The sequence below is a fragment of the Pelodiscus sinensis genome, chromosome 22 (genome assembly GCF_052426305.1).
Source record: "Pelodiscus sinensis isolate ZL-2025 chromosome 22, ASM5242630v1, whole genome shotgun sequence".
Taxonomy (NCBI): domain Eukaryota; kingdom Metazoa; phylum Chordata; order Testudines; family Trionychidae; genus Pelodiscus; species Pelodiscus sinensis.
In genome coordinates, this window is record NC_143073.1 from 22314107 (window position 1) to 22335935 (window position 21829).

Genomic DNA, 21829 nt, shown 5'->3' on the forward strand with positions numbered 1-21829 from the left:
GCAGTTTCATTTCTCCTATTATACTTGTGGCTGGTTTGATAAATCTCTGTGGACCTCTTCATTATCACTCCCTTAAGAATCACTTCCCAGTGGAGTCACACATACTGTGAACTAGTGATAGAAATGTAGCCGTGTTAGTCTGGTGTAGCTAAAACAAAATACAGGACAATGTAGCACTTTAAAGACTAACAAGATGGTTTATTAGATGATGAGCTTTCATGGGCCAGACCCACTTCCTCAGATCAAAAGGAAGTGGGTCTGGCCCACGAAAGCTCATCATCTAATAAACCATCTTGTTAGCCTTGAAAGTGCTACATAGTCTTGTATTTTGTTTCATACTGTGAACTGTGATTCACTGGGAATACTGTGGCTTTCCTCCATGAGGGCTTAGGATAATAGTGTCACCATGGACAATCACAAACACACTCAGTTGGAAGTTTAGTGGAAATTGCCTGGATAGCTGGGAAATTTCCCACATTAGGAAAAATTGGAAAAAAACCCAAAACATTGTGATTACATTTCTGAGGTTTTTCAGTACAAATATTTTGGTTTGGAAAAACAAAACCAGCAACATTCCCCTCCTCCTAAAAATGTTCAGATCCTACATTACCTTCTGGAAAATGTTTGGCTTTGATTAAAAATCTGTTTTTGAATTGAAAACTAATGATCAAATTAATGATGAAAAAATTGTACTCAGCTTCACTCAGCCAAAAATATTTTTTGTTTAAAATGAAGATTTTCAGGGAAACCATTTTTTCTGTATTTTTAACAAAAAGAATGAAAATCAAAAAAGGAAAAAGATTCAGCTTTTGAACTTCGTCTGTTCTTCAAAACTGCCTTTTCACTTCCCCTTTCTTTATCATTAGAAAAACAAAAGAAGCATCTTAATTTTTTTCAAAAATTGTGAATAACTTGACACCTGTAATTTCCCCACAAGCAAACATTAGTGTTAAACAACATCTACAGAAAAAGGAAACGAGGAATGTATGTAATGAGAAGAAGGGAGGTGGCAATATAAGTGAAAATCCTGTAAAAAATTTTATTTCCAGAAGGTGAAAAAACCTTTAAAACAAACAACAACAACAACAACAACAAACGGATTTCTCAAAAAAATCATTTGGATTTTTTTTAACTATCTCTAATTCTTCTCTTGAGGAATCAGACTCAGAAAGCACACTCCCAAATTCTGGAGGTTAATCCAAGTGGTAATAAAGAAGGACCGTGGCAAAGTTACCCAGCACAGAACTGTCCAAGGCATTTCAACACTATAGATTTCTCCTGGCATAGTGGTGTTAGTTGCGCATATAAAGATGATTGGACCTTGGCTGACGTGACTGTGTTGGTGAAAACCCCAAGTGTAGAGACAAGGTTACAGCAGCAAAATTGTATTTTTCCGCTATAGAATTTGTACATCTGAATGTGCTAGAAAAGTTTGCCCATTCAAAAGTGCACTAGAAGGCTGCGATAGCTACACTGCCAGGCATGGACGTGGAGGGGTTAAGCTATTGACCATAGGAGGGTAGCTGCTGTTTTGATGACACCGGAGAAGATGCGGGAAAAAGTAACTCTCAGCTTTTCCCTTACAGATTGTGAATGCAGCTGGCAGAGTCCTCGGGGTGAGTGTTCCATGTTTAATTTTTGTCAGGCAGGTTTCTGTTCTTTCAGTGGGTCTTTGCATGCCTGAAGCCCGAGCCGGGGGGTCAGTTGAAATAGCCTGGAGAGAGGTGCAGGGTCTGGGCAAACAACGAAGCAATGGGATTCTAAATCTGAATGGGTGTGTCAGAATCAATGCTGATGTTCTTTGCTGGGTCCATTCTTTCATTGTATTAGTAGACATTTTGGGGAGACTCTTCGGTTCTGTTCCCTATACACAGGCTAAAAACTGCTCCCTGGTGGTGTCATACTCATAGGAGCTGTGGTTCGTTACCATGCTTGTTCACTTTTGGGGTGGGGATTATAGTATCACCTTGGAGCATCATGTATGTGGTTTCTACTGCATGAGGAGGCTGCTCATGCACCAGATGTAAATCATCGTTGTACCACTGAAATCAATCGATTAACGCTGGTTTACATCAGTGTAGCACTTGGCCCATTTAAACGGGGGATTACCGAATATGGCCGATAATGAAGCATGCAAATCAGGATGCAGGAGTTGTTCTGGTGGGAGGGAGGGTGGAAATCAAAAGGATATCTGGGAGGTGTCTTACCCCCAGGAACTGCCTGTCTTGCCACTACCGCTATGAGGAAACCAGCATCATTTCAATGAGACTGAAGAACGAACAACATTCAATAACTTCTGCTTTTTTCCTTGTAGCGGCTTGAGGGCACACTGAGCTCTAGTAGTGGCGCTGTAGCCACAAATACACCAAACACAGTTGGCTTTAATGTTCTGAAGGAATTCTGGCTGATTCAACAGGGACTGGTCAGGCTAATGGAGAAAGGCAAGGAGAAGAGGAAAGACCGACACAGAGAGGGAAATGACTTCTCTAAAGTCGAAATCAACCCAATCCCCTTTCCAAAACAGAGTACTGACATTGTGAGAGAATCAGCTACATTCTGAGGTTGAGATCAGATCAAATGACTCCTACATTTTTCCTTACAGGCTGTTGAGTACATGGGCAAAGACATTCATGGAGTGAGCATTCATAGATGCTTTCCAGTTTTTCTAGTATTTCACCACCCCCTCCAAAATATGGGGAATATTTTAGTGTTTCATTCTTCTGCTCTCTCTCCCTCCCCTCCCCCATTTTTCAGCTCCCCTTTTCGGAGGGGGAACAAAGGGGAAATCTTTAGTTTCTCATTTTTTAAAAAAAGTATCAACTACTTGGAACAATCTAAGAAAACTCTCTAGAATCATAAATGAGAAAATTACAAACTATTTCCATTTCTGATTTTGTCCAAAAAGGGGAAACATTTGAAAAACAGTCATAATTTTTTACAAAATCTCATTTGGAAAAATTTCAACCAGCTCTAATTTCTATCCGGCGGAGTGAGGAAACTCCCAAACTCAGGATGTGAGTCCCAGCACTGAGAAACGACCGTGGGAAAGTTTCTCATCACAGAGCTGTCTGAAAATGGTGTGAGTCTGGGGACTGAAGACGTCTGACATCAATCCGACTTGATTGTGACAACAATAGTCCCTAGCATAGATACATTTATACCAACAACATTGTGCATTTGCAGTAGACAATTTTGCTTAGACAAAGCTAAAATAAGGTGCACAGACAGGTGTGGACTAGTACTCTGGAATAGCTAAACTGTCAAGATGCTTTTAGTGTAGTGTGGTGTGATTAAGCTACGGACAAGGGGAGAGAATTTTGGTGGCACTGGAGAAAGACCAGGGTCAAGTAACTACCTTCAATTTCCTTGCAGGCTCCTAGGGGACCACTTGTAATCCTTTGTAACATGGATTATAATTTGCTTTGTTATCAGATAGTCTTACATTCTATGATTCTACTCAGCCTCCCTTAGCAAGCCTGGACCCTGAGCAAGGGGTCAGCTGGAATAACCTGGATAGATGTGCAAGGATTGGGACAAAAGACAGAGCAATGGGTTTCTAATTCCCAAACGGGCGAATCCGAGTTAATCCAGACACTTTTTGCAGTTTCATTTCTCCTATTATACTTGTAGCTGGTTTGTTACATCTCTGTGGGCCTCTTCTATATAACCACTTTAAGAACCACTTTCCAGTGGAGTTGCACATGCTACGAACTGTGATTCACTGGGAATCCTGTGGCTTTGCTCCACAGGGGCTTAACATAACAGTAGCACCATAGACAATCACAAGCACAGGAGCAGATCAGCAGATCCACAGCCTCTCTACCCTGATGTCAACAGAGTACAGGAAACGGCTATTCGCAGTGGATGCATTCCTGGAGAATACTGCAAGTGGTGGCTTCTGGCTCCACAATGAGCTTCCCGTGGCTCCCGCTCTTACTGCTGGGAGTGGCTGGGAGCTGTGGCAAAATTGATTTAGTAGGGATTGGTCCGGCTTTGGGCAGGGGGCAAGACTCAATGACCTCTTGAGGCCTCTTCCAGGCTTGATTCTATGATCACTGCTGCTGCCAGGTACCACGGGGAACTCACCATAGCTCCTGGCAGCTGCAGGAAACTCGCCTTGGCTCCTGGCAGCTGCAGCAAACACACTGCAGCTGCTGGGATCGGGAGAGAACTCGCAGTGGCGCCTCACAGCTGCGGTGAGTTCCCTGCTTCCGGGCAGCCGCGGGGAACTCACGAATCAACAGGATCTCCTGTAGTGGCAGTTTACATTGCAATAGAATTTCTCCTCCTTGACAAAAAACATTCCTAGCACGGCACCAGTGAAGCATGCAAGCGGCCATCTAGGAGATATGTCAGTGGAAGGGACAGTGGAAATCAACTGGATGGCTAAGAAATGTCACATTGAGGGCAATATTTCCACCAGCTCTAATTGTCCTGAGGAGCAAGGAAACAGCGAGAATTCAGAGGTCAACAGCAGCCCTGACAAAGAAGGGAAGTGGGAATGTGAACTCTGCTGTCTTGTCTACCCTACAGATTTCTCCTGCCGTAGGGTGCAAAAGTGTTTGGTCCCAGGCACACTTGGCTGAGCTGGCAAAAGCCTCTTGTGTAGACAGTGATAACAGCAAAACTGCTTTTCCCTCTGTAAGCTTCTTACCTCGTACAGCACCAGAATAGTGTTCACATTCAAAACGCACTAGTATGCTGGGATAGTTACGCTGACACGGTGCTCCTTGTGTGGACACGCTGTGGTTAAGCTATGGATAATGGAAGTAGCTATATTTTGTTGAAATTGGTGAAAATGTAGCACCAAGTAACTCTCAGCATTTTCCTCGCAGATTGTTCCGGGTGCCGCTCAGAGCATTTCTGAGGTCAGTGTTCCACATCTGATTGGGAATAAAACTTGTCAAACCAACCCAATCGCTTTCCCTGGCAGAGAAACAAGCTTCTGGATGATTGTTTGTATTACTTTGTCACACAGTGAAAGCAGCAAAACTGCCATTTCCGCTATAGAATGTGAATATCTGAATGCGCTAGAAGAGTTTGCACAATCAAAAGTGCACTAGAAGGCTGCGATAGCTACACCTCCAAGCATGGACGTGGGGGGTTAAGCTATTGACTGTGGGAGGGTAGCTGCTGTTTTGATGACACCGGAGAAGATGGAGGAAAAAGTAACTCTCAGCTTTTCCCTTACAGATTGTGAATGCAGCTGGAAGAGTCCTTAAGGTGAGTGTTCCATGTTTAATGTTTGTCAGGCAGGTTTCTGTTCTTTCAGTGGGTCTTTGCATGCCTGAAGCCCGAGCCGGGGGTGAGGTGGAACAGCCTGGAGAGAGGTGCAGGGTCTGGGCAAACAACGAAGCAATGGGATTCTAAATCTGAATGGGTGTGTCAGAATCAATGCTGATGTTCTTTGCTGGGTCCATTCTTTCATTGTATTAATAGACAGTCTGAGGAGAATCATTGGGTCTGTTCCTTATACCAGATTAAAAACCACTCCCCTGGTGGTGTCGTACCCATGGGAGCTGTGGTTCGTTGCCATGCTGTCACCTTTGAGATGGGGATAATAGTATCACTTGGGAGCATCATACATGTGGTTTCTACTGCAGGCTAGGGCAGCTCATGTGGGAGTTATAAATCATCCTCATACCACTGCAATCAATCGAGTAATGCTGGCTTACATCAGTGTAGCTCTTGGCCCATTTAAAAGGGGATTAACTAACATGGCCAATAATGAAGCATGCAAATCAGAATATAGGAGTTGTTCCCGTGGGAGGGAGGATGGAAATCAAATAGTTATCTGGGAGGTGTCTCATCCCCAGGAACTGCCTGTCTTGCCACTGCCGCTATGAGGAAACCCGCATCATTTCAATGAGACTAAAGAACCAACAACATTCAAGAACTCCTGCCTTTTTCTTTCTAGTGGCTTGGGGGCACACTGAGCTCTGGTAGTGCCGCACTAGCCATAAATACACCAAACACAGCTGGCTTTGAGGCTCTGAAGCAATTCTGGCAGTTTGAACAGTGGCTGATCACATAGCTCAGTACTTTGCTCATTAGCTTTCTAAATCCAGGGTTGTGAGCTCACTCCTTGAAGAGACCATTTAGGGATGTGGGGCAAATCTGTCAGGGATGGTACTTGGTCCTACCCTAAGGACAAGGGTCTGGACTTGATGACCTCTCAAGGTCCCTTCCAGCTCATATACCTATGAGATAGGTATATGTTTAGTGAAGAAAGAGAGGCACTGAGAGGGGGAATGACTTCTCTAATGTTGAAATCATCTGACTTCCCTCTCTAAAATAGAGTACTGACATTGTAAGAGAATCAGCTATGTTCTGAGGTTAAGATCAGATCAAATGACTCCTACATTTTTCCTTACAGGCTGTTGAGTACATAGGCAAAGACATTCTTGGTGTGAGCATTCATAGTTGCCTTCCAGTTTTTCTGGGATCTTACCACCATCTCCAAAATATGGGGAATATTTTGGTTTTTGAACCTCCTGCTCTCTTGTGTCCCCCCCCTCCGCCCCCGTCCGCCCACATTTTCACCTCCCCTTTTCAGAGGGAGAGCAAAGGGGGAAATATTCAGTTTCTCATTAAAAAAAATAGAATCAACTATTTTGAACAATCTAAGAAAAGGCCCTGGAAACATAAATGAGAAAATTACAAACTATTTCTGTTTTTGTCCAAAAAGAGGAAACTTTTGAAAAACAATCACAATTTTTCACAAAATCTCATTTGGAAAAATTTCAACCAGCTCCAATTTCTATCCGGCAGAGTGAGGAAACTCCCAAACTCGGGAAATCAGTCCCAGCACTGAGAAAGGATGGTGAGAAAGTTGCTCATCACAGAGCTGTCTGAAAATGGTATGAGTCTGGGGACTGAAGAAGTCTGACATCTAACGGACTTGACTGTGCCAACAACAGTCCCTAGTATAGATACATGTATACTAACAACATCGTGCATTTGCAGTAGACAATTTTGCTTAGACAAAGTTAAAGTAAGGTACGCAGACAGGTGTGCACTAGTACGCTGGAGTAGCTAAACTGACAAGATGCTCTTAGTGTAGACGTGTTGTCATTAAGCTATGGACAAGGAGAGGGAATTATGGTGGTACTGGAGAAAGACCATGATCAAATAACTGCCCTCAATTTCCTTACAGACGTCTATGAAAATACCTGTAATCCTTTGTAAGGTGAGTATTATAGTTTGTATTGTTGTCAGACACTCTGACATTACCTGAACTGCCTTAGCAAACCTGGACCCTGAGCAAGGGGTCAGCTGACATAGCCTAGACATATGTGGAAGGACTGGGACAAAAGACAGAACAATGGGTTTCTAAATCCCAGAGTCATATCCAAGTAAATCCGGTCACTTTTTGCAGGTTCATTTCTCCTATTATACTTGTAGCTCGTTTCTTGAATTTCTGTGGGCATCTTCTTTATAAGCACCTTAACATCCACTTCCCAGTGGAGTCACACAAAGAGGAAAAAATAGAAAAAATATACATTTTTTTCAAAGGATTGTTTGGAAATACTCAAGAAACTCTTAATTTTTATTCAGAGCACTTTGGAAACCCTCCGACTCTGGCAGTTAATCTTAGTTTCAAGGGCAGGCCATTAAAGTGCTGTCTGGACTCATGTATACTAGAGACCTTCTTTGGCATAGTGCTGGGGTAGCTATGCTGACAAGGCTCCAAGTTTTGACTTGGTGTGTGTAACCTATGGACAATGGGAGGGACGTAGCAATAGATAAACGATATTGTAGGATCAAGTAACTTTCAGCATTTTTTCTTACAGACTTTGGAGAACGTAGCTGGAAGATTTCCTGTGGTGAGTGTTCCACATCTGATGTGGCTGGCTTCTCTTCTCGCAGCGGTTCTTAACAAGCCCACATCCCAAGCCAGTTGGGAGAGATGTGCAGGATTGGGGTCAAAGCAGTGGGAACTGCAAACCACAGTCATTTCTCGTTTTGGCCGAAGAGGGGGAAAAATTTCAAAATATTCATTGGGGAAAAACTTCAACTGTCTCTAACTGTTATCCTGAGGAGGCAGGAAACTCCAAACTCTGGAAGCGTCTCAGCACTGAGGAAGAAGGACAGTGGGGTGTTGCCCATTGCTAAGGTTCTGGAGAAGGTGTGGGTTTGGGGACTGACCATGTTTGACGTCTAACCGACATAACTGTGCCAGCAGAAGTCCATAACGCTAATACACTTATAGCAACAACATCATGCATTTGCCATATAGACGATTTCACTCGGCCAAAGCTAGAAGAAAGGACACAGGTGGAGGTGCACTAGCACGCTGTAATAGCGATACAGTCAAGGTGCTCTTAGCATAGGCATGGTGGGGTTAACCTATGGATAATGGAGGCATTTTGAGGGTATTGGAGAAAGACTAGAATCAAGTAATTACCCTCAATTCCCTTGCAGGTTCCTGCGATGCTGCCTAGAAAGCTTTGTAAGGTGAGTTTTATAATTTCCTTTGTTAGACAGTGTCACGTTACCCAGCCTGCCTTAGCAAGCCTGGACCCTGAGCAAGGGGTCAGTTGCAATAACCTGGATAGATGTGCAAGGATGGAGACAAAAGACAGAGCAATGGGTTTCTAAATCCCGAAGGGGTGAATCTGAGTTAATCCAGACACTTTTTGCAGTTTCATTTCTCCTATTATACTTGTAGCTGGTTTCTTGCATCTCTATGGACCTCTTCTTTATCACCCCCTTAAGAACCACTTCCCAGTTGAGTCACACATACTGTGAACTGTGATTCACTGGGAATCCTGTGGCTTTGCTCCATGAGGGCTTAGGATAATAGCATCACCATGGACAAGCACAAACACACGCTTAATTGTACAATGGAACAGGTGCCCAGTTTGTATACATTAGCCTCTGTTCACGGAAGTCAACAGGGTATGTCAGCTTACACCAGACTAGAACTTGGGCCACACACAAAATAATTTTCTAGCATGGCAGATAATGAAGTATGCAAGCGGAGATTTGCCAGATACTTCCATGGAAGGGTCAGTGGAAATTGACTGGATAGTGGGAAATTTCCCATTGCAGGAAAAATTGAAAAAAACCAAAACCCTTGTGATTAAATTTATGAGGTTTTTCAATATAAATATATTCTTTTGGAAAAACAAAAACAGCAACATTCTCCATCCCGTCCTGTCCCCCTCCCCCAAAATCAGATCCTAAATAATTTTCTTGAAAATGTTTGACTTTGGTTAAAAATCTGTTTTTCGACTTAAAATTCATGTTGATGAAAAAAATTGTACGCAGCTTCACTAAGACAAAAATATTTTTTGTTTAAAATGAAGATTTTAAGAGAAAATATTTTTCTGTATTTTTAACAAAAAGAATAAAAATCAAAAGAGGAAAAAGATTCAGCTTTTGAACTCGGCTCTTCTTCAAAACTACCCTTCCATTTCCCCTTTATCATTAGAAAAGCAAAAGAAGCATTTTCAATTTTTTTCTTTCAAAAAATTGTGAATAATTTGACACCTGTAATTTTCCCTCAAGCAAACATTAGTATTAAACAACTTCTACAGAAAAATGAAATAAGGAATGTACGTAATGAGAAGAAGGGAGGTGGCAATATAAGTGAAAATCCTGCAAAACATTTTATTTCTACATTTTTTCCAGAAAGTGAAAAAACTTAAGCCCCCTCCCCCCACCAAGATTTCTCAAAAAAATAATTTGGAAATTTTCTAACCATCTCTAATTCTTCTCTTGTGGAATCAGACTCAGAAAGTAATCTCCCAAACTCTGGAGGTTAATCCAAGTGGTAATAAAGAAGAGCTGTGGCAAAGTTATCCAGCACAGAACTGTCCAAACCAGTTCAACGCTACAGATTTCCCCTGGCATAGTGGTGTTAGTTGCGCATATAATGATGATTGGACCTTGGCTGATGTGACTGTGTTGGCAAAAACCCCAAGTGTAGAGACAAAGTTTTGGCAGCAAAATTGCACTACAAAGTGCACTAAAAGGCTGGGATAGCTACACTGCCAAGCATGGACGTGGAGTGGTTAAGCTATTGACTGTGGGAGGGTAGCTGCTGTTTTGATGACACTGGAGAAAATGCAGGAAAAAGTAACTCTCAGCTTTTCCCTTACAGATTGTGAATGCAGCTGGCAGACTGCTTGGGGTGAGTGTTCCATGTTTAATGTTTGTGGGGCATGTTTCTATTCTTGCAGCGGCTCTTACCATGCCTGAAGCCCGAGCCGGAGGTCAGTTGGAGTAGCCTAGAAAGATGTATGGGCAAAAGATGAAGCAATGGGATTCTAAATCCGAATGGGTGTGTCAAAATCAATGCTGATGTTCTTTGCTGGGTCCATTATTTTAATATATTAGTAGTCATATTGGGGAGAATCTTCGGGGCTGTTCCTTCTACCCAGGTTAAAAATCTATTGCCTAGGGGTGTCCTACCCATGGGAGCTGTGGTTCATTGCCATGCTGTCACCTTCGGAGTGGGGATAATTGCATCACCTTGGAGCATTGTACACGTGGTTTCTACTGCTTGAAGAGTATTTGCTTTTTAGGCAATTTGGCTTGGACAGAGCTAGAATATGGTACACATACAAGTGTGTACTAATATCCCAGAATAGATATAATGACAAGATGCTCTTAGTGTAGACATGGTGTGGTTAAGCTATGAACAAGGGGAGGGAATTTTGGTGGTACTGGAGAAAGACCATGGTCAAGTAACTACCCTCGATTTCCTTGTAGACTTCTAGGAGACTACCTGTAATCCTTTGTAACATGAGCATTATAATTTGCTTTGTTGTCAGGCAGTCTTATGTTACCCAGCCTGCCTTAACAAGCCTGGACTCTGAGCCCAGAGTCAGTTAGAAGAGCCTGGAGAGATATAAAAGGATTGGGACAAAAGACAGAGCAAGGAGTTTCTAAATCCCAAAGGGGCGTATCCGTGTTAATCCAGACACTTCTTGCAGTTTCATTTCTCCTATTATACTTGTAGCTCATTTCTTGCATCTCTGTGGGCCACTTCTTTCTAAGCCCCTTAAGAACCACTCCCCAGTGGAGTCACACATACTGTGGATTGTGATTCATAAAAATCAGGATCAATCCCAACTGAATCATCCCACTAGGAATCCAGTGGCTCTGTTCCAAAGGGGCTCAAAATAATGGAATCACCTCAGATAATCACAAGCATAGGAGCAGATCAGTAGATCCACAGCCGCTCTATACTGAGGTCAACAGAGTACAGGCAACGCTCACCATTCACAGTGGATGCATTCCTGCCTGCACCAGGAATGGCAAAATTTGAGAATGCTGCAAGCCATGGCTCCCAGCTCCCACAAGGAGCTCCCTGTGGCTCCCAAGCTGTGGGAAACTCGCTTTGGTTCCTGGCAGCTGCAGCAAACTCACTGCAACTGCTCGGATCAGGAGAAAACTCGCTGTGGCTCCTCACAGCTGAGGTGAGTTCTCCGCTTCCAGGAATCCGCAAGGAATTCATGAATCCCCAGGGGCTCCTGCAGTGACAGTTTACGCTACAATAGAATTTGTTCCACTTGACAAAAACATTCCTAGCACAGCACCAGTGAAGCATGCAAGCGGCCATCTAGGAGATATTTCAGAGGAAGGGACTGTGGAAATCAACTGGATGGCTAAGAAAGGTCGCATTCAGGGCAATATTTCCACCAGCTCTAATTGTCCTGAGGAGCAAGGAAATTGCCAGAAGAAGGAAGTCAAGTGCAGCTCTGACAAAGAAGGGAAGTGGGAATGCTGACTCTGCAGTTTTGTCTACCCTACAGATTTCTCCTCCTGTAGTGATGCTAGTCTTGGGTGCAAAGGTGTTTGGTCCCTGGCTCACATGGCTGACCTGGCAAAAGCCTCTCATGTAGACAGTGACAGCAGCAAAACTGCATTCACCTCTGTAAACTTTTTACCTCGTAGTGGACCAGAATAATGTTCATTCAAAGCGCACTAGTATACTGGGATAGCTACGCTGACAAAGTGCTCCTCATGTGGACAGGGGCAGATGACGATTTTGCAGGACCCAGGGCAGCATAATTTCACGGGGCCTCCCTTTGCCACGGCGCATGTGCGGGGCTTTTTGAAGTGCGGGGCCCGGAGCGGCCGTCTCGCTTGCCCTGCCCTATATCCGCCCCTGCGTGTGGACACAGTGTGGTTAAGCTATGGACAATGGGAGGGAGGTAGCTATGTTTTGATGATCCTGGTGAAAGTGTAGCATCAAGTAACTCTCAGCATTTTCCTTGCAGAATCTTCCTGACGTAGCTCAGAACCGGCCTGGGGTGAGTTTCCACATCTGATTGGGAATAAAACTTGTCAAGCGAACCCGATCGCTTTCCCTGGCAGAGAAACAAGCTTCTGGATGAGGGCTTGTATAACATTGTCACACAATGACAGCACCAAAACTGCCATTTCCGCTGTAGAATTTGTACATCTGAATGCGCTAGAAGAGTTTGCACATTCAAAAGCTCACTAGAAGGCTGCGATAGCTACACTGCCAGGCATGGACGTGGAGGGGTTAAGCTATTGACTGTGGGAGGGTAGCTGCTGTTTTGATGACACCGGAGAAGATGCAGGAAAAAGTAACTCTCAGCTTTTCCCTTACAGATTGTGAATGCAGCTGTCAGAATCCTCAGGGTGAGTGTTCCATGTTTAATGTTTGTCAGGCAGGTTTCTGTTCTTGCAGTGGCTCTTCGCATGCCTGAAGCCCGAGCTGGGGGTGAGGTGGAAGAGAATGAAGAGATGTGCAACGTCTGGGCAAACAATGAAGCAATCGGATTCTAAATCTGAATGGGTGTGTTAGAATCAATGCTGATGTTCTTTGCTGGGTCCATTCTTCCAATGTATTAGTAGACAGTCTGGGAAGATTCATCGGGTCTGTTCCTTCTACTTAGGTTAAAAATCCACTTTCTGGTGGTGTCCTACCCATGGGAGCTGCAGTTTGTTGCCATGCTGTCACCCTTGGGGTGGGGATAATAGCATCACCCTGGAGTATCATACACGTGGTTTCTACTGCTTGAGGGGTATTTGCTTTTTAGGCAATTTGGCTTGGACAGAATACTGTACACACAAGTGCCTGAATAGCTATACTGACAAGATGCTCTTAGTGTAGACATGGTGTGATTAGGCTATGGTCAAAGAGAGTGAATATTGGTGGTACTGGAGAAAGACGAGGCTCAAGTAACTATCCTCATTTTGCTTGCAGATTTCTAAGGGACAACCTATTATCCTTTGTATGGTGAGTATTTTAATTTGCATTGTTGTCAGACACCTGTGTCAAGCAAGCCTGGAATAGAAAGTTGGAATAGCCTGGAGAGATATACAAGGATTGGGACAAAAGACAGAGCAAGGAATTTCTATTTCCCAAAGGGGCGTATCCGAGTTAATCCAGACACTTCTTGCAGTTTCATTTCTCCTATTATACTTGAAGCTGGTTTATTGCATCTCTGTGGGCCTCTTCTTCATAACCCCCTTAAGAACCACTTCCCAGTGGAGTCACACATACTGTGAATTGTCATACATAAAAATCAGGACCAATCCCAACTGTATCATCCCACAAGGAATCCTGTGACTACTCCATAGGGATTTAAGGTAATAGTATCACAATAGACAATCACAAGCACAGGAGTAGATCAGCAGATCCACAACCTTTCTATACTGATGTCAACAGAGTACAGGAAATGCTCACCATTCGCAGTGCATGTATCCCGGCCTCCATCGGGAACGGCGAAAATTTGAGAACACTGAGTGGTGGGGCTCCCAACTCCCACGATGAGCTCCCTGTGGCTGCAGATCTCACTGCAGTGAGGCCAGGAGCTGTAGGGAAATCACTGAAGCTTCCAAGTATCACAGGGAACACACCATGGCTCTTGGCAGCTGTGGGAAACTCACTTTGGTTCCTGGCAGCTCCAGAAAACTCACTGCAGCTGCTGGAGTTGGGAAAGAACTCACTGTGGCTCCTCACATTTGTGGTGAGATCTCTGCTTCTGGGCAGCCACGAGGAACTCACGAATCACCAGGGTCTCCTGTAGTGGCAATATACACTGCAATAAAATTTGTCCCACTTGACAAAAACATTCCTAGCATGGCACCAGTGAAGCATGCAAGCAGCCATCTAGGAGATATTTCACTAGAAGGGACCGTGGAAATCAACTGGATGGCTAAGAAAGGTCACATTCAGGGAAATATTTCCACAAGCTCTATTTGTCCTCAGTAGCAAAGAAACTGCCATTATTGGGAGGTCAACAACAGTCCTGACAAAGAAGAGCAATGGGAATGTAGACTCTGCAGTCTTGTCTATCCTGCAGATTTCTCATGCTGTAGCGATGCCAGTCTGGGGTGCAAAGGTGTTTGGTCCCACACTCACTTGGCTGAGCTGACAGAAGCCTCTCATGTAGACAATGATAGCAGCAAAACTGCTTTTCCCTCTGTAAGCTTCTTACCTCATGGTGCACCAGAATGGGGTCTCACGGCCTATCAGCGGCTTGTCCTGACCTGCAACAACTCGGAGTTAGCAAATGTCTAATCTGGCTGGCACTTGGCCCCTGCAAGAGAGCATGGGCCTGGACATCATGAGCTCTGAAAGTCACTTCTAGTTCTGTGATCCTCATTCTAATTTGTAACACATAAAATGCCTCAAATACTGGCAATTAATTCTAGCTTTGAAAAAGAAGAGCAGCCCGTTATAGAGCAGTCTGAAGTCACGTGTGCCCCATTGAATTGCTCTGGCAAAGTGCCGGGAGATCTATGCTGACAAAGCTCCAAGCTTTGACTTGATGGAGCTACACTACGGACATTGGGAGGGAAGTAGCAATATATCAAGGGTGAGGGAGAAAGGTAAGGATCAAATAACTTTCTTAATTTTTCTTACAGACCACCGTGAAAACCCTAGGTGAAACCGTCGTTCCGGTGAGTGTTACGGATGAGCCTACTAAAGGAAGACAGAGAGAAAAAGGAGAGACAGAGGGAGGGGCAATGACCACTCTAATACATAAATCTTTCACATTTCCACTCTCTGTGAAATAGAGTAGTGTCATTGTGAGATTTTTCTTTTCTTTAACACCCTCTTGAGGACACCGCTGAAAGCACTTTTGGTGTGAGTATTCAAAGTGGCCTTCCAATTTTTTTAATCTTGCATCAAAAATAACTAAACTGAAGCATGGGGAACGTTCTGGCTCTTCATCCTCCACGTCTTTTTCATCCCACCCTCCTCCACCCCGCTCTAACCCCCTTTTTTCCGTGAGAAAGTCAAGGAGGTAGAAATGTTCCAGTTTTCAAAAAAGGAAAGAGTTTAGAACATTTTGGAAAGTGTAGAAGCCCATCAATATTTTGCATGGAAATGGACCGAACCACTACTTTTTCAAAGAGCGCATGTTAAGGGGAAAAGGTATGGCAATCTAGGAAAGATGGTTGGAATCCTAGATGAGAAAATTACAAACCTCTCTCAGTTTTGATTTTCACACAAAAAGGAAAAAAAAAGGGAAAAAGAGATATCTTTTCAAATGCATTCTTTGGAAACACTCAAACAAGCCTCATTCTAATTTTTGCAACACATAAATTGCCTCAAACGCCAGCAATTAATCCTAGCATTGAAAAAGAAGAGCAGCCCGTTACAGAGCTGTCTGCAGTCACGTGTGCCCTATAGAACTGTTCAGGCACAGTGCCCCGAGAGCTGCGCTGACAAGGCTCTAAGTTTTGACTTGCTGTAGCTAAACTACGGACATTGGGAGGGAAATAGTAATATATAAACGATACGGAAGAAAGGTCATGATCAAGTAACTTCATTCATTTTCTTACAGACCCCCGTAAGCAACGTAGGTGTAACCGTCATTCCGGTGAGTGATCCATACCTGATTTGCTGTCAGGCTGGTTTCTCTTCTCGCAGCGGTTCTTAAGAAGCCCAAATCCCAAGCCAGTTCTCAATTGGTAAAGCCTGCAGAGATGTGCAGGATCGAGGCAAGGGACATATTCAGCGGGATTCTAACTTCTAACGGGAGTATCAGCACTGATAATGATGTTCTTTGCAGTGCTCCTTCTCTTGTTGAGATTCTGCAGCGGTCTGTTCTTGATACCACATTAAGAACAACTCCACGCTGACGTCATACACATTGGGTCGTGCGGTTCACTGCAATGTTGCATTGCATATTACAGTATCACCTTGGACCTGAGACACACGGTCTCCACTGCATTAGGATAAGACGTGAACAGGATAGACAAACATCTCTTAAGGATTGTCTAGATGAAAAGTTTTCTAAGTCCGGGTCATGGCTTGCAAGGACAGGCCTGTGGTTGGCCAATAAACACTTTCTTTACCTGCACCTATGCAGGTACGGGCGCTCACGGCTCCAGTTGGCCACGGATCTCTGTTGCTGCCCATGGTAATTGCAGGAGACGGTGCTGACCGGGACACCGCATTCCACCGCTCCCATTGACGAGGAACGGTGATTTGTGGTCAGCGGGAGCAACGATCGCCCATACCTGAACAGGTAAACCAAGGGTCTCGCGAGGTATCAGCGGTTTGTCCTGACCTGGAGCAACTCAGAGTTTGCAAACTTCTAATTTGGATGGCGATTGGCCCTTGCAGGAGCGCATGGGCCTGGACAACATGAGCTCTGAAGGTCACTTCTAGTTCTGTGATGCTTTGATTCTGGTATACTAAAGTGTGACTGCTCAGCCTACTGAAGGAAGGTGGAGAGAAAAAGGAGAGACACAGAGAGGGGCAATGACCACTCTAATACGTAAATCTTTCACATTTCCACTCTCTGTGAAATAGAGTAGTGTCATTGTGAGATTTTTGTTTTCTTTAACACCCTCTTGTGGACACCGCTGAAAGCACTCTTGGTGTGAGCATTCAAAGTCGTCTTCCAATTTTTCTAATCTTGCATCAAAAAGAACTAAACCGAAGCATGGGGAACGTTCTGGCTCTTCATCCTCAACGTCTTTTTCATCCCACCCTCCTCCACGCCACTCTAACGTCTTCTTTACGTGAGAAAGTCAAGGGGGGGCGGGAATGTTCCAGTTTTCATAAAGGAAACGGTTTAAAACATTTTGGAACGTGTAAAAGCCCCTGCACATTTCGCAGGGAAATGGACCAAAACACTACTTTCTCAAAGAGCGCTTGTAAAAGGGGAAAAGGTATGTCAATCTAGGAAAGATGGTTGGAATCCTTGATGAGAAAATTGCGAACCTCTCTCAGTTTTTCTTTTTCATACTAAAAGGAGAAAACGGGAAAAATAGAAATCTTTTCAAATGGTTTGTTTGGAAACACTAAACCAAGCCTCATTCTAATTTTTTCAGCACATAAATTGCCTCAAATGCCGGCAATTAATCCTAGCTTTGAAAAAAAAGAGCAGCTCGTTACAGAGCTTTTTGCACTCACGTGTGCCCTATAGAATTGTTCTGGCACTTTGCCAGGATAGCTGCGCTGACAAGGCTCCAAGATTTGACTAGCTGTAGCTAAACTACACAGATTGGGAGGGACGTAGGAATATATAAATGATACTGGAGAAACAGCAGAATCAAGTAACTTCCTTCATTTCTCTTACAGCCCGTGACCAACCTGGTTGGAAACGTCGTTACGGTGAGTGTTCCATGCCTGATTTGTTGTCAGGCTGGTTTCTCTTCTCGCAGCGGTTCGTAAGAAGCCCGAATCCCAAGCCACTTCTCAATTGGTATATCCTGCAGAGATGTGCAGGATCGGGAAAAAGGACAAATCAGCGGGATTCTAACGGGAGTATAAGCACTGATAATGATGTTCTTTGCAGTGCCCCTTCTCTCTGTTGAGATGCTGTACGGGTCTGTTCTCGATACCCCATTAAGAACAACCCCACTCTGACGTCATACACCCTGGGGGGGTGCGGTTCACTGCAATGCTCCCTGTTGCAGTGGATATTATAGTATCATTTTGGACCCTGAGACACACGGTTTCCACTTCATTAGGATTAGACATTGGCAGGTCAGACAAACATCTCTTAAGAATGGTCTAGATCAGCATTTGCCAAAGTCAAAGCTCCAAGTTCTGACTTGCTGTTGCTAAACTATGCAGATTGGGAGGGAAGTAGCAGTATATAAACGATACTGGAGAAAGAGCAGGATCAAGTAACTTCCTTCATTTTTCTTACAGCCCGTGAGCAACCTGGTTGGAAACGTCGTTACGGTGAGTGTTCCATACCTGATTTGTTGTCCGGCTGGTTTCTCTTCTCTCAGCGGTTCTTAGGAAGCCCAAATTCCAAGCCAGTTCTCAATTGGTAAAGCCTGCAGAGATGTGCAAAATCGGGCCAAGGGACAAATCAGCAGGATTCTAAGTTCTAACGGGAGTATCAGCACTGATAACGATGTTCTTTGCACTATCCCTTCTCTTGTTGAGATTCTGTAGGGGTCTGTTCTTGATACGCCGTTAAGAACAACTCCACGCTGATGTCATACACGTTGGGTCATGCGGTTCACTGCAATGCTCACCGTTGCAGTGGATATTACAGTATCACCTTGGACCTGAGACACACTGTCTCCACTGCATTAGGATTAGACGTGAGCATGTTAGACAAACATCTCTTAAGGATAGTCTAGATGACAAGTTTTCTAAGTCCGGGTACTGGCTTGCAAGTACAGGCCTGTGGTTGGCCATCAAACACTTTCTTTACCTGCACCTACGCAGTTACGGGCGCTCGCGGCTCTAGTTGGCCCCTGATCTCCGTTGTTGCCCATGGGAATTGCAGGAGACGGTGCGGAACGGGACACAGCATTCCACCACTCCCATTGGCCAGTAACGGTGATTTGTGGTCAGAGGGAGCGACGATCTCCCATACCTGAACAGGTAAACCAAGGGTCTCGCGGGCTATCTACAGCTTGTCCTGACCTGGAGCAACTCAGAGTTTGCAAACTTCTAATTAGGATGGCGCTTGGCCCTTGCAGGAGCGCATGGGCCTGGACATCATGAGCTCTGAAGGTCACTTCTAGTTCTGTGTTCCTTTGATTCTGGTATACTAAAGTGTGACTGCTCAGCCTACTGAAAGAAGGTGGAGAGAAAAAGGAGAGACACAGAGGGGGCAATGACCACTCTAATACGTAAATCTTTCACATTTCCACTCTCTGTGAAATAGAGTAGTGTCATTGTGAGATTTTTGTTTTCTTTAACACCCTTTTGTGGACACCGCTGAAAGCACTCTTGGTGTGAGCATTCAAAGTCGTCTTCCAATTTTTCTAATCTTGTATCAAAAAGAACTAAACCGAAGCATGGGGAACGTTCTGGCTCTTCATCCTCCACGTCTTTTTCATCCCACCCTCCTCCACCCCACTCTATCGCCTTCTTTATGTGAGAAAGTCAAGGGGGGCGGGAACGTTCCAGTTTTCATAAAGGAAACAGTTTAAAACATTTTGGAACGTGTAAAAGCCCATCGATATTTTGCACGGAAATGGACCAAAACACTACTTTCTCAAAGAGCTCTTGTAAAAGGGGAAAAGGTATGGCAATCTAGAAAAGATGGTTGGAATCCTTGATGAGAAAATTGCGAACCTCTCTCAGTTTTGATTTGCATACTAAAAATGGAGAAAATGGGAAAAATAGACATCTTTTCAAATGGATTGTTTGGAAACACTCAACCAAGCCTGATTCTAATTTTTTCAACACATAAATTGCCTCAAATGCCGGCAATTAATCCTAGCTTTGAAAAAAAAGAGCAGCTCGTTACAGAGCTGTTTGCACTCACGTGTGCCCTATAGAATTGTTCTGGCAGGTTGCCGGGAGAGCTGCGCTGACAAGGTTCCAAGATTTGACTAGCTGTAGCTAAATTCCACAGATTGGGATGGAAGTAGGAATATATAAACGATACTGGAGAAACAGCAGGATCAAGTAACTTCCTTCATTTTTCTTACAGCCCGTGAGCAACCTGGTTGAAAACGTCGCTACGGTGAGTGATCCATTCCTGATTTGTTGTCAGGCTGGTTTCTCTTCTCGCAGCGGTTCTTAAGAAGCTCAAATCCCAAGCCAGTTCTCAATTGGTATAGCCTGCAGAGATGTGCAGGATCGGGGCAAAGGACAAATCAGCGGGATTCTAAGTTCTAACGGGAGTATAAGCACTGATAATGATGTTCTTTGCAGTGCCCCTTCTCTCTGTTAAGATTCTGTACGGGTCTGTTCTCGATACCCCATTAAGAACAACCCCACGCTGACGTCATACACCCTGGGGGGGTGCGGTTCACTGCAATGCTCCCTGTTGCAGTGGATAATACAGTATCATTTTGGACCCTGAGACACACGGTTTCCACTTCTTTAGGATTAGACATGAGCAGGTCAGACAAACATTTCTTAAGAATGGTCTAGATCAGCATTTGCCAAAGTCAAAGCTCCAAGTTCTGACTTGCTGTTGCTAAACTATGCAGATTGGGAGGGAAGTAGCAGTATATAAACGATACTGGAGAAAGAGCAGGATCAAGTAACTTCCTTCATTTTTCTTACAGCCCGTGAGCAACCTGGTTGGAAACGTCGTTACAGTGAGTGTTCCATACCTGATTTGTTGTCGGGCTGGTTTCTCTTCTCTCAGCGGTTCTTAAGAAGCCCAAATTCCAAGCCAGTTCTCAATTGGTAAAGTCTGCAGAGATGTGCAAAATCTGGCCAAGGAACAAATCAGCAGGATTCTAAGTTCTAACGGGAGTATCAGCACTGATAACGATGTTCTTTGCACTATCCCTTCTCTTGTTCTTGATACGCCGTTAAGAACAACTCCACGCTGATGTCATACACGTTGGGTCGTGCGGTTCACTGCAATGCTCACCGTTGCAGTGGATATTACAGTATCAACTTGGACCTGAGACACACGGTCTCCACTGCATTAGGATTAGACGTGAGCATGTTAGACAAACATCTCTTAAGGATGGTCTAGATGACAAGTTTTCTAAGTCCGGGTCCTGGCTTGCAAGGACAGGCCTGTGGTTGGCCATCAAACACTTTCTTTACCTGCACCTACGCAGTTACGGGCGCTCGCGGCTCCAGTTGGCCACGGATCTCCGTTGTTGCCCATGGGAATTGCAGGAGACGGTGCGGAACGGGACACCGCATTCCACCGCTCCTATTGGCCAGTAACGGTGATTTGTGGTCAGCGGGAGCGACGATCTCCCATACCTGAACAGGTAAACTAAGGGTCTCATGGGCTATCAGCGGCTTCTCCTGACCTGGAGCAACTCAGAGTTTGGAAACTTCTAATTTGGATGGCGCTTTGCCCTTGTAGGAGCGCGTGGGCCTGGACATCATGAGCTCTGATGTGATTCTAGTTCTGTGATCCTTTGATTCTGGTATACTAAAGTGTGACTGCTCAGCCTACTGAAAGAAGGTGGAGAGACAAAGGAGAGACACAGAGAGGGGCCATGACCACTCTAATACGTAAATCTTTCACATTTGCACTCTCTGTGAAATAGTGTCACCGTGAGATTTTTGTTTTCTTTAACACCCTCTTGTGGACACCGCTGAAAGCACTCTTGGTGTGAGCATTCAAAGTCGTCTTCCAATTTTTCTAATCTTGCATCAAAAAGAACTAAACCGAAGCATGGGGAACGTTCTGGCTCTTCATCCTCCACGTCTTTTTCATCCCACCCTCCTCCACCCCACTCTAACACCTTCTTTACGTGAGAAAGTCAAGGGGGGCGGGAACATTCCAGTTTTCATAAAGGAAACAGTTTAAAACATTTTGGAACGTGTAACAGCCCATCGATATTTTGCACGGAAATGGACCAAAACACTACTTTGTCAAACAGTGCTTGTAAGAGGGGAAAAGGTATGGTAATCTAGAAATGATGGTTGGAATCCTAGATGAGAAAATTGCGAACTACTCTCAGTTTTGATTTTCACACAAAA

At 44.3% G+C, this 21829-nt stretch overlaps 1 protein-coding gene across 1 annotated transcript; it reads left to right on the plus strand.

The window, feature by feature from the left end:
• Nucleotides 1-4840: 4840 nt before the first annotated feature.
• Nucleotides 4841-21257, plus strand: LOC102459398 (uncharacterized). The gene is made up of 16 exons (XM_089772740.1): nucleotides 4841-4868; nucleotides 5194-5223; nucleotides 7157-7189; nucleotides 7794-7826; nucleotides 8425-8457; nucleotides 10109-10138; nucleotides 12234-12266; nucleotides 12592-12621; nucleotides 13190-13222; nucleotides 14857-14892; nucleotides 15783-15818; nucleotides 17531-17563; nucleotides 18107-18139; nucleotides 19857-19889; nucleotides 20950-21108; nucleotides 21207-21257. Exons 3-16 carry the CDS (start codon nucleotides 7163-7165, stop codon nucleotides 21255-21257), a joined length of 600 nt encoding a protein of 199 aa, XP_089628866.1. The 5' UTR covers nucleotides 4841-4868; nucleotides 5194-5223; nucleotides 7157-7162.
• Nucleotides 21258-21829: the final 572 nt, after the last annotated feature.

Coding starts and splice junctions, on each gene's coding strand:
- LOC102459398 (XM_089772740.1), top strand. CDS start 7,163: ATGAAAATACCTGTAATCCTTTGTAAG. Junction 12,622..13,189: donor CAGCTGTCAGAATCCTCAGG/GTGAGTGTTCCA, acceptor TTTTGCTTGCAG/ATTTCTAAGGGACAACCTAT. Junction 21,109..21,206: donor GATCTCCCATACCTGAACAG/GTAAACTAAGGG, acceptor TTGCCCTTGTAG/GAGCGCGTGGGCCTGGACAT.